Source organism: Lepidochelys olivacea (genome assembly GCF_965140295.1).
Source record: "Lepidochelys olivacea isolate rLepOli2 genome assembly, chromosome: 2".
NCBI lineage: Eukaryota > Metazoa > Chordata > Testudines > Cheloniidae > Lepidochelys > Lepidochelys olivacea.
The window spans coordinates 161,655,078-161,667,590 of record NC_140412.1 but is presented as its reverse complement, the minus strand read 5'-3'; the positions used below and the strand labels follow the sequence as shown (position 1 = coordinate 161,667,590).

The 12,513-nt window shown below is 41.4% G+C and overlaps 1 protein-coding gene across 3 annotated transcripts in view; it reads right to left on the bottom strand.

The window, feature by feature from the left end:
* EPB41L4B (erythrocyte membrane protein band 4.1 like 4B) overlaps window positions 1–12,513 on the bottom strand; it is a 246,643-nt gene that overhangs the window by 57,166 nt on the left and 176,964 nt on the right. For 2 of the 3 annotated variants that reach the window (XM_084619648.1, XM_084619649.1), the window contains one exon: window positions 3,549–3,619. In XM_084619648.1, coding sequence (XP_084475774.1) covers window positions 3,549–3,619 — 71 coding nt within the window. The remainder of the gene's footprint in view (window positions 1–3,548; window positions 3,620–12,513) is intronic. The other variant, XM_084619650.1, reaches the window with a different exon arrangement.

The following is a 12,513-nucleotide window of genomic DNA, read 5'->3' as shown; positions in this document are numbered from 1 at the left end:
CCTCATCCACCTTGCCAGATCCCACAGGCACGTCTGCAACATCTGTTGATCAATAGTAGAAAGAGGCAGTGGATGTAATAAATCAACATGGACACTTACAGAGTGTTGATTAACTAGTTCCCTCCTTAGCAACATTAGGGAGAGCAGGAAAAGAAAGCCCAGGATCAGTTATGGGCAGTCAATAATTGTAATCTCCAACTCAGGATTTCTATTCTCAAGGAGTCTGCAAAACTCACGTATTTCATAAAGAGCTTTTAGAAACATGTATATAGTTTGTTTTTTAAGTATCAAAAAAATTCCAATTTTTCTGAACAACCATACAGAAATTTCCAGAATAAATCCCCACTACATAGGCCTAAGAACTGAATTTAATGACTAAGCTTAAATATGGATTTAAACTAGTCATGTCCAAACCAGGTTCTAAGGCAGTTTGACCCATCAAACCGTGCTAAAAATAAAATCAACAGGAGAAAAGGAGACCCCCCCAGCCCTCAAAACCAAACCAAACCACAAAAACTTTCAAGCCATACATCAGAAAGAAGCAGTGAAAGGAAAGGGAATTAAAACACGGGTTAAAATAAAACAGAAAACACCTCTCCACTCCCACCCCATTTTTTCCTTGGCAGGTTACCTTTAAATGATGTTTTGATGTTATTTTCAGTTTGATGTTTACGCCAAACTTGTGGTTATTTGGTCTGTAGTCACGGATTTAGAGAATTGGAATGGTCATTACTACGTAACTGAGGTGAATTGATTTGAGTACTCATTAATGTGTAGTTCTGCACTTCAAAGTGACTTAAAATGGCATTTGGGGGTTCCCTGTTTACTATTACTCAGTCACGCCATGGCATGGCCCATTTGGTCCCTGTCCACCCCAAACTGTGCTTGAAGGGAGCCCTTTGCATCTGGCCCCTTTTCTGATTGCATGAAAAGTCTGTTGGGGGGGAGGAAATCAGATGCCTCTAAGGCACAACCCTTCCTTGCCATGGATCTACCTCTTTCTACCCCACCTTCCTGACCTCATGGAAGCCTCTCAGCAGATCTAGGATCCATATGAGAGGGAAGAAGATTGAGCAGCCCCGGTGCATGCTGGGGGTGGGGACAGGGGATGTGTGTCCTCCCACTCTCTGGCTCCACTGAGAACCTCTGCAAAAAATAATAGAGAAAGGCGCCACTATGGCTAGGGGGGTTCCCTGTTAAGGTGATTCCAAGGACCCTGCCCTCCTACCTACCCCGCCCCCAAGGCATCTGTGCTAATCCCTGGAAATCTGCCAGGTTTGAGGGCTAGCCCTGCAAACTTTTCTACAGAGGGTACCGCCTCCATTGGGTTGGTATGGGGGATCTGTGCCAGGGGATTCCTCACAAAGTATTCCTCTCCCAAAGCTTCCTGCCCCATCGCTTTTCTGTGGAATGGGGTATTGTCTGGGCCCAAACGTGCATTTTACAAGTACAAAGTGGTTCTGAAGGAGTTTTAGTTTGAAAATCTCTTCAGCTGTCAATTAAAAACCATATATATCCAAATGGCCTGATCTGCTATGTGTAGTATTGCCAGGCCCAGGCATTCAAACTTCTTGACTCAGGCTCCAAAAAGTCATGAGACTTTAAAATAATAAATGTTGGCGCTTTTTTTTATCTGTCTTCATTGTTTGAGCATTTAGGGGTCATGTTTTCAATCTTTTCTTTGCAACCATGGGGGCTGGTAACTTACTTTTCTTTTTTTTAATTACCTGAGAATCTCAGCTTTCACATGGTGCCAGAAGCTTAGGCGTCAAGAAAAACAGCAAAATGTCACAAGAGAGCTAACACCACTGTAAGAAAATATTTTGCTGGCACAATTTCCTTGGTGGCACTGACGTGGTAAAGGGCGTGTATTGTGGTACTGTATGTTCAGATGAAAGGAAAACAGTGGTGAAAAATGTGTTACAGAAATGGAGGGAACAGAGCACAGTTACAGAGGGAAGCAGAGAGAGACAGTGGGATACTTTATTTGTATCCCCCAAAATTTCCAAATTAATTAGAATAAAGCAGTTGTGTCCAAACCTGTGGCCCATTAGGCTCTGAACTGTGGCTGTTGAGGGTGACGGTGTTAAGAAAACGTGTTTGACTATGAATATGTCTTGCCCTCTGATTTATGAAGTCGAGTGTTTGAATCAGCCTCATTTAATACTGAGAGGGTTGGGGTTACCAGGTCCCCATCAGTGCCAGGAGCAGCTCTGGTGTGAGCTGGGAGTGCTTTGATCAATTGCTGTCCCTTTCTTATTGTATCTGCTCAGCAGCTCCTCCTGTGGGCATCTTGTTGCATCACAAGGGAGGGGAGAGGAGAGGGAGAAGAGAATATTTCTGCTTGATTCATTACCTGCAATCCTGCCAGACTGTGAGAGCCCAAGAGAGAGCAGGACAGGGTGCTCAACTAGTTCTGCCTGAGCCTAGGGAAATAGAACTATTGATTGGGGACCCATGAGGTTTTTGAAATAATATGTTCATTCTTCAGGGTGAAAAGGTTAGCTAAATCTGTAATGAAGTAACCAACAAGCTCAACAAGCTACCACAATTAGCGGTTTAACAGCCTGCTTGACAACAATACTGTACATCAATTTATTCCCATCTGAAACTGTGCGACCCTTCTGACACTGATGATGAATAAAATTATGTTACTACCATTCATGTAAAGGCAGCATGCTTCCAAATAACCCGCATAGTGAAGTCTTCTTTTTAAAAAAACCCAAAACCTGTTATAAGAATGTATTCTCTGGGATTCAAACACAACATTAAAATATGATGCTCTTTTCAATGGCTATCTGCAAAAGGAAAATTCCTGTGAGAAGAATCAGCTCCCAGTGTAACAAAAATGCAATCCAAACCAGGCCTTCCTGCAGATCAAGAAATCCAAAGAAACACATTTTCTGTGCACTAAAACAAATGCTCCCTTTTCCACTGTTAAAATAATTCCAGGAAACAGAAAGAAACACGAACAGTAAACAAGGTCTGTGTTTGTGCAATACCTAGCACAACTGGGTCCTGGTCCGCGACTGAGGTTCCTAGCCGCTACTGCAATAATACAAATATTATAACAGCAGCAGCAGCAGATTTCATTAATTTTGAAACAGCAGCGTTCGGATAAGTGGCATCAGAGTGGAAATCAGATTCAAAATACAGAAAACAGAGATTATATTTTAAAGCTACTCTGAGTTTTAAAGCTTATGATTCTTACCCATATTTTCGACCCAAAATGTTTTGGTTTTTTTTGCTCTTTGCAAAACTGAAAGTGTGTACACAAATCTTTCCAAGTTTTAATCCCACCTGAATTTTGAAGCTGAGATTTTGAAGACTGTATATACTTAGACACGTAGTTTAAACACAACCTTACTACAGATTGTAGTTTGAAGAAAATACACTGTATAATCAGGTTGCTGCTTGCCAGACTTCACACAGTAACTGAGATATGTATATATGGATTTTGGCATGCATACTGTAGGCAATGTTTTGAAAATGTTGTACTACGTAATGTATTTATTTGATGTTTTACCTACAAACAAGAAGTAACAGACCTTACATTAGGATCCTGCAGACTGGAGGCCTTACTGGTATTTACAAATGATGTGTCTTCTTTCCCCACCTGCTAAAGGAAAGAGCCATAATTTAGTATAATGTCAACATATTTATGTATATAATTATAGTATGGTATATATTTATAGTATAATATATTTACGATATAACTATTTCTACAAGTATCAAAATAGTTTCTATGTATAAAATGCCAGTTGTGCCCAGATTTAAAAAACAAAATTGTTTTGTTTTTCATTTACTTCTGTTGAGATTCATTTAAAAGTTGATCAGCTGCAGAATACAGGCACAGTAAAATAATATTGTGGGAAGATGATCTTTTTGGAAAAACGTGGATATAAATGCACATTCCATAAAATATTTGAGCATAAGTAGTGGAACCATTGAAACCAAATATACCCCTTTTTCTTCTGTTTAACCCCTCCCCAAAACTAAACTATGTGCAGATTATTTCCAGCTGCATATCCACAGCCTAATTAGAATCACCATGCCAACTCTCGTAATTCTTCAGACATTGAAAAATTAATAGAAAAAGTAATACCTCAACAAACAGTTAGTCTCTACATAAAATCCACAAAAAGCTTTCCAATCTGCCATTCCCCTACAAGCCGCAGACCTGGTCTCTTTTGTATACTTTGTCTACAAATGCTGGAAAAACAACTATGTATAGACATAATATTGCTTAAATGAAATTGCCAGACAAAGCAGCCCAGCAACTAATTTGACTTAGCCGTTTATTACTCTTCAGTGTAGATCCAAGACTCCAATATCCACATATCACCAGCGCAATATTGTACCTGGTCCCCATCCACTCTACTAATACTGTCTACAAACACTGGAGTATCTCCATATCTATAGTAGACTAGAGGGGCGATGACTTTACCTACTCTATTTAAAGGATAGAGAGGAGTTAGTTGATTTAGTTGGGGATTGGTCCTGCTTTGAGCAGGGGGTTGGACTAGATGACCTCCTGAGGTCCCTCCCAACCCTGATATTCTATGATTCTACGATAGTGCATACAATATATTACCTATTGTATTATTTTTTCATTGTTTATTAAAAACAACAACACTTAACATGTAGATTTTTTTTATACTTGGAGCACTTTAGAAATTTATAATTAACCTACAAAACTGACTGGAAATACTTAAAGAAAAGCATCTACACTATGCCTAGTTCACATTGGGCTGGGTATGGGACATAGCAAAAATTAATTCTTAAATTTATGACATTCAAATGTTTAGGTTTTTTTTCAAACTACAACCTGTAGTGAGGTTGTGTTTAAGGTCTATATATTCACAATCGAGCTCTGTCTTAAAATGTTTTTGTTTAGGGAATGAGGAAAAAAACTGAATCACAGTTACCGTAGGTGGGCTGCAGAAATTAGTACTTTGCTCTTTAATATTTATGGCAGGTGATGATGCTTTACATAAAACTGCTGTATGTCTGAATGTTGAAAATATGAATGCAGCTGTCAGAGACTTAACACACAGTCTCTTCTGTCCAAATGATAATATCTTAATCATGTGCATTGTTAAATGATAATTAGCTAGTTTCTTACTATTTGTCAAACTGACTCTTTAAAAATCACAAATTTTACTTTATTCCAATATTAGAATTACCAAATTGAAAATGGAGAGTGAACTGAATTTTAAGACACACTTGAACATAATAATAGAAAATTGAGTTTCATTATTGAGAATGGAGCACAGGAAGATTACAAAAGTCAACAATTGTAACGGCCAATTAAATTATTAAAATTCCATCTACTTCAGCAATATGAGATGAGTGTCCCCTTTAGCCAGCTATGGGAGGGATCCAGAATATTACTGGCTAATAACGGTTTCCCCTGATCCTGTGACAGTAAGATGACATCTACACTTGGAGCTAAGGGTGTGATTTGCAGCTGGTGTAGACATACTCATACTCGCTCTCAGTGAGCTAGGATGCTAAAAATAGTAGGGTAGCATCAGTAAGCAGAGGCCTGGGCTAGCTGCCACAAGTTCAAACTCGCCCAGATCCTCTGTGAATGCACCTGTGGCAGCTAATCCATGACATTGCTCATGCTGCCCATGCTATCGTGGCAACAATACTATGTTTAGCTCGATGAGAGCTAGCACAAGAATACCCACACAAGCTGGGAATCACAGCTATAGCTCCAAGTACAGATGAAGCCTTAAGCCCAAGGCCATTGCTACCTCCCCAGCATGGATTTACATTGGAACATGCTAAATGGAAGGTCAGGAAAAAGGAATATTCGTAAACATTATTTTCTACATATTGAGAGCTTCTTCATTATTATTTTATGCTAACCAGTGAGCAACTTCCTCAGCACATCTGAAAGTATCTAACCCATAACTTGAAACAAGAACTATATACAAGGTAAAATTCCCATAGGAGTGTCCAGATTGTTGGAGCTCCTAGAAGAAATGCAAATATTATGACCAAGATTCATCTCTCTCTTTGGGGACACCCAACAAATCTGAAAAAGGAGTTTTGTCTAGAACCACCCATCTGGTGGGAAATTTATATCAGCAACTAGCCAGAGAGGTCCCTGTGGACTACTAAACTCAGGAACCTTCATTGTTAGAGGCTCTGACATCTACATAGTAACGATGTCTGAAGGCAGAAATGCAGCAACATGTGGCTGCTCAGCACACTTCTTCCACGGAGGCAGATTCTCTCTCTGACCAGAAGTCAACCATGCTATAAGAGGAATGAGCTTTAATGCCTGTGGATTATGGCAGGCCATCTAGTACATACGCTTCCTTTGGACACAGTCAGATCCATTTAAGTATTATCAAAAGGGAAACAGCCTGGCCCTTCTTTCAGCCAGATTATAGGAGAAATAGGGAACCCAGTACTCCAAGCTCTTTGACACTATGGATCCTAATGCCATCCCATAGGATGCCAGGCTCTTTCCTTATCTGAGACTGGCCCAGGGCAAAGAAAAATGAAATTAATGTTCTGATTTCAATGAAAAACAGTTTGGATAAAACTGCCAGCAGGGTTACAAGTTACTTTATCATTGGGGAAACACAAGACAAAGGAAGTGACAGGACAGAAGCACTAGCTTGCATGCTCTCCACAGATAGGTGGTTTCCAAGAAAAGCTACTGTTATTGAAAGCCAAAATAAGGATGCCAAAGGGAGAAGTCCAGAACTTAAGAAGCACCAAACAGACTCCAGTTGCTTAAGCGATCTGCCTAAATTTCACTAAATTATGCGCTTCTGATTTCTAGAGATGCTGAGCACCCACTGCTCCCATTGCTGCTGAGCCAGGATTTATGGCATGCCCTTCTTTAGGTTCTCCTCTAAGCACAAAGAGGATCCTCAACCACTGCCTGGGGGTGGAAGGAGAGTGGGAATCAGATATCTAATGATCGTCTCAGAGTTCCACTGAGGTAGGAAAGCTCTTAGGAGGAGCTGGGAGTGCTTTCTGGGAATGAGCCCATGTCTCCCAGCAGCTGAAAGACTTGCCTAGCAGATGGAGTCTGCATAAACCTGAGCTTCCTCATTATGTTGATGACCTTTTCCATTGTTTATTGTGCTGGGCTGAGGATCCACCTACAAACTGTGTGACTGTGATGGAGAGGGGCCGGAGGAGTACACAAGGTTCACCGCAGTAGTCAGTAGTCCTTTCTATGACTAATTAGACTAGGACGTAGGCACAGGAGACCCTGCAGGGTGACACTGTAGTGCAGGCAAGCAACAGACCCAGTGAGCTATTGTGAGGCATCATGGGTCTCAAACTCATGTCCGCGGGTCCCCAGGCAGCCCTAATACCACAGCAAACACCTGGCAACTCGCGGATACCAGCAGGGAGTCTGGGCTGGTGAACCCTAGCTCACCATAAGCACTGCTCACAATGGTCCCAATTGGAGGAGACTTGCAACCAGAGTCATTGTTTAAGCCAGAAGGCGGCACAGGAAGTTGTGAATGCCAGCTGTCTGCTTTATCGGCTTCTGCTGTTTTGCCTGATTCCTGCCTTCCTATCCTGTTCCTCCTGGTCTGCCTTGTTCCAGATTACATCCTGCTGTTACACCCACCCCTGGCTACTGATTCCAGCTCTGACCCTCGGCTCAATTCCTGACTCTGACTCATGGCTTGACTCCCGACTCTGTCTCTCTCTATCTCTGACCTCTAGTTCCTGACTCTTGTTCTGACCACTAGGCCGACCACCACTGCTCTGACCACTAGGTTTGACTGCCTATATCCCTGTTCACAACAGCTATACTCTGTGTGTGTGTGTGTGTGCGCGCCCCGCTTCCTAAACAAAAAATCCACTTAGTGTTTACACCACCTTATTCCTGTCTCTTCGTTATCACAAGAGGCATTATCGTCAACATTATGCCAGTTCCACATAAGGAACATCTTGTTTTCCCCTTCTGACTTTGTGAATCAGCCCAAAGGTTGACTGAAGCACCTGATCCCATTCAAAGGCAGTCAGGTTGCTGACTGGGGGAGAAAAGGTTCTGAAAGCAGATTTTTGGAGGTTCCTGATTATGCGAAAGGGAGGGGGAGCAACACCCTTTTCAGATTGCTGGAATCCTCCAAGCAGAAGGACAGCAACAGCAATGGCTCAATGGCCCTGACTGAAAAAAATGCTTCCCCCTGCACGTCTGCTGGTCTGAAATGAAACCGAGGAACTCTGAAGCGCATGGGATATTTTTCAGTTCCCTGCTAACATACCCAACCATGATCTCATCATATTTCATAAGCTAAGCAGCAAAGTCACTGGGAAAAGAAGCCTCCAAGGAAAACCCTGGTGCAGGAAGTGTTGTTGGTATTTTAGCAGATAGGACTCTTCCCTTGGGATCAGAATAGCCTCACGGTCAGCTCTTTGAGGTAGGACCCATCTTTTTGTTCTGTGTTTGTACACTGCCCTAGTACAACAGGATCCTGATCCATGACCGAGCTCCCAGGTGCTATTGCATGGCAAATAATAACAAATAATACTTGTACCATTCAGTGTTAGCAGGCACTGAATTACTAAAAACCTTTTCTGATGAGAGGCAGAACTGAGGTCTTGATGTGTGGTCATAACAATCTTGTGGCACTTTTTGCTAGTCTGTCCCTTAGTGTCCTGGGGATTTTTTTATTCACCCTTGACTACTTTAACTGAACAAAGTTGTCATCATTTTTTGTCACTCCTTTTTGAGTAGAGTTGCTGATTCCCTTATAATGGTTGCTGTATTCCACCTAATGATGCTCCCCCATCCTACATTCCCTTAAGTCCTATCTTTCTGTACCTCTGCCTCCCTTTATTTCCAGCCTGAGACTCACTTTTAAAGTTAAACAAATCTGTTTCCTTTGACAGACAGAATATAGCCAATTTGAATTATAGCCATTTAAATTCCATTGTTATGAACAATTATAACTGATGTGATGTCACATTCATTGGAGTTGAGAGTATCACAACAATTGCTTCTTTTTACTTAGCTTGGAATTTGAGAGTGAGTTTTATTGGTCATCCAAGTGGGTGACTAACAGCAATGGCTTTAGCAAGGCATTGTGCAAAGAGCCCTGTACAAGCTTCTTTCTCTAATATAAACAAACACACACACACACACACACACACACACACACGGCACAGCACTTCAGCCCAGACCTGTTATTCTCCTGTTCTGGGTCTTTTAAATTGAGATTGTCAAATTATGCAGGGATGTGCGATAAGCACAAGGAAGACCAAGAAGATATCAGCAAATTTGCATTATTTCCAAGCAAATCTTGGGTATAAAATATAATCCATGATGGAGGACAGACTGACATGCTTGAAATTTTCATCATTTCACAATGTTTGAGTAGCCATCTAGCAAAAGGCAGGACCTCCTCCAGGCATCCAGAGATATTTATCCAAGTCCTGTTATTTTTCACATGAGTATAAATCCCCCAGTATCTTTCCTGTACCAAACTCATTTTCTCTTGTGCCCTTATTATGATTTCCAGAAATGAATAAAGCACTTAAAAGCCAAATCATATAGATAGTATTGCAATATATTTCCTTGCGGCAGCCTTTTGGGAAAATTTGAAAACCACATACATCAACTTCTTTGGGCACTGCAACTTTGAAGAGTCTTTATAAATAACTGACAGTTTAATTACTCCTTAAAGGACTACATGATGAAAAGGCAAAGGCCAACCAAAGATATAGTTAGGAAAACCACTGATGAGTTTCTCCTCAGCTGTACTCCTTTGCTACTTTAAATAATGTGTTGATCCAATTTTTGTTTGCATTTCATAGAATCATAGAATATCAGGGTTGGAAGGGACCCCAGAAGGTCATCTGGTCCAACCCCCTGCTCAAAGCAGGACCAATTCCCAGTTAAATCATCCCAGCCAGGGCTTTGTCAAGCCTGACCTTAAAAACCTCTAAGGAAGGAGATTCTACCACCTCCCTAGGTAACGCATTCCAGTGTTTCACCACCCTCATAGTGAAAAAGTTTTTCCTAATATCCAACCTAAACCTCCCCCACTGCAACTTGAGACCATTACTCCTTGTCCTGTCCTCTTCTACCACTGAGAATAGTCTAGAACCATCCTCTCTGGAACCACCTCTCAGGTAGTTGAAAGCAGCTATCAAATCCCCCCTCATTCTTCTCTTCTGCAGACTAAACAATCCCAGCTCCCTCAGCCTCTCCTCGTAAGTCACGTGTTCCAGTCCCCTAATCATTTTTGTTGCCCTTCGCTGGACTCTCTCCAATTTATCCACATCCTTCTTGTAGCGTGGGGCCCAAAACTGGACACAGTACTCCAGATGAGGCCTCACCAATGTCGAATTTGTTGCACACAGAACAAAATGTAGCATGAAATACGATCAAAACACATTCTGAGGGGTACATCTCCAATGGTACAATATGTTCCAGTAGTTCTAGGCAAGGCTAGTTAGCACCGTTCAACTTCACATCTTAGTTTCTTACATTAAGATTATATCCTAGCCCACAGATGGCAACACACGTCTCAGAGCAAAACTACATCATTGGTATGTAGGGTTTTGTTTGTTTGTTTGTTTGTTTTTTTAAGAGGTAAGGGAGAGAGAAAAAAGAATAGGGTAATCTGCAGTAGTCTGAAAATATTGCATAGATATTAACTTGTGAACAAGTTTTAATACTCTCTTTGTACCAAATTCTAGCATCATGTTCAACCCCCGATGAAGTCACTGCCATATGATCCAAATTTATTCTTCTAGGTTAGAGATAAGACATCAGATTCACTCTTGTTGTAATTTCATGGACTTTTGGGCCCCAAAGAGTTGGGACTGCCTATAGGGGAAGAGGAGGTGAAGTGAAAACTAATGGAGAAAATAAGCATCTATTGTAGAAGGCACACTGGATAAGACCACCACATACCGTTCCAGCCAAGAGACGAAAACCCAGTCAAGGTAATTCTAAGTTTGCACAGGAGTCTGTATTTAACGCTAAAGAAAATCAGGATTTGCTTTGGGCCAAACTGGGTATGCATAGCAATCAGAGTCCTCCATCAGCTGGGCCATGAATTGACCACTCCTCTGATTAATCCCTCCATTTTAACACTGAGCCCTGTAAACTGTAAGGGTTTTAAATGCTGCTGGAAGCTGGTCTTTTCTATTCATGCAGCTCTTTGTTGCTGGTTTGATACTGCTCCTTCTTAAAACGAGCATGTGATCTGCAGTCTGTCAGCTATGAAGTGTTGGACGCCCATGAAAAAGTTTGAAGGGTGTGTTGCAAAAGAGTGCTGGTTTACTATTGCAATACAGAGACTGCGCTGAGTGTTCTGTGGAACCCACAGCCTAAATTTCCACAATTTGTGTGGGTTCATCACATTTTTCACCAGTTAAGGTGTGCATCTGCACACACTCAGACGTACTCCACCACACCTTGCAGCTTGATTCTCAAACTAACATTTCTGTATGGAAATATTTCTCTCTTCACGAAATAAACAAACTCATTCATGTTAGTTTCTTGCTGCTCCAGAACTCTTAACATTTATGCAGAACTGTGAGTAATCTGTACCATAAGCAGATGAGTTTTAGATCTCTAATTCAGAGTCACAGCTTTGAGGAAGGATAAAAAAGTACCATATAGGAAAGAAATAAACAGCTCTTCTGCATGACTCCAGAATGGAAATTGAGTTCAAATCTCCCTTTTCAGCTCCTATTTCAAACTACATTGTATAATTTCCTCCCACTACTTATGTTTGAAATTGTGGAGATTGGAACTATGTATTTCAGTGTTTCTAAGGCACCTGTCCCCATGGTATCTAGTTGCCATGAGGATACTGATCTGAATGAATCAAAAAATCAGCATTTCCATCCCCAAACTCACTTCCCTCTGCCTTTCCTCTCCTGCATCCGCCCCCCCCCCCCCCCCCGCCCCTCCATTGTCAGGAACTGCTAATGAAGAGCTTCCTGTTCTACTGACTACAGTGGGTGCCTTTATGAACTGGTCATTTCCTGATGGTACTGGTGTCCGGTACTGGTGTCCGGACACCAGTACCATCAGGACACCAGTACCGGACACCAGTACCGGACACCAGTACCATTTCCTGATGGTACTGGTGTCCGGTATTTGAAATATTCCTTGCTTTTCAAATGGGAAATTATTACAAACATTACAAACAACAATGAAATAGTTACTTTAGATAAGTGGAAATTTTTTAAGAGCACCCTCTGGTACCAGTTCCAGCAGTGTCCCATTAGTGAAAATGTTTCACTGATGCTTCTGTTACTAACTGGACAATGCAAATGTCCAGCAAAATCTCCTAAAGTACAGTACATTGATGGGGAGCTCAAAAAGGTAAAGGATCTTTCAGGAGTTTTTAAAACCAACCTCTGATAGGTGTCAATTTCACTTTAGATAAAGAGTGTACTGTATGTATGCAAGTGAGAGAGACCAGCTCTGTTCTTTCTGCTTCTAGGATAAAGAACTTCTCACCGGCATGTAATGTTACATAGTAAACACAGAGAAGAGGC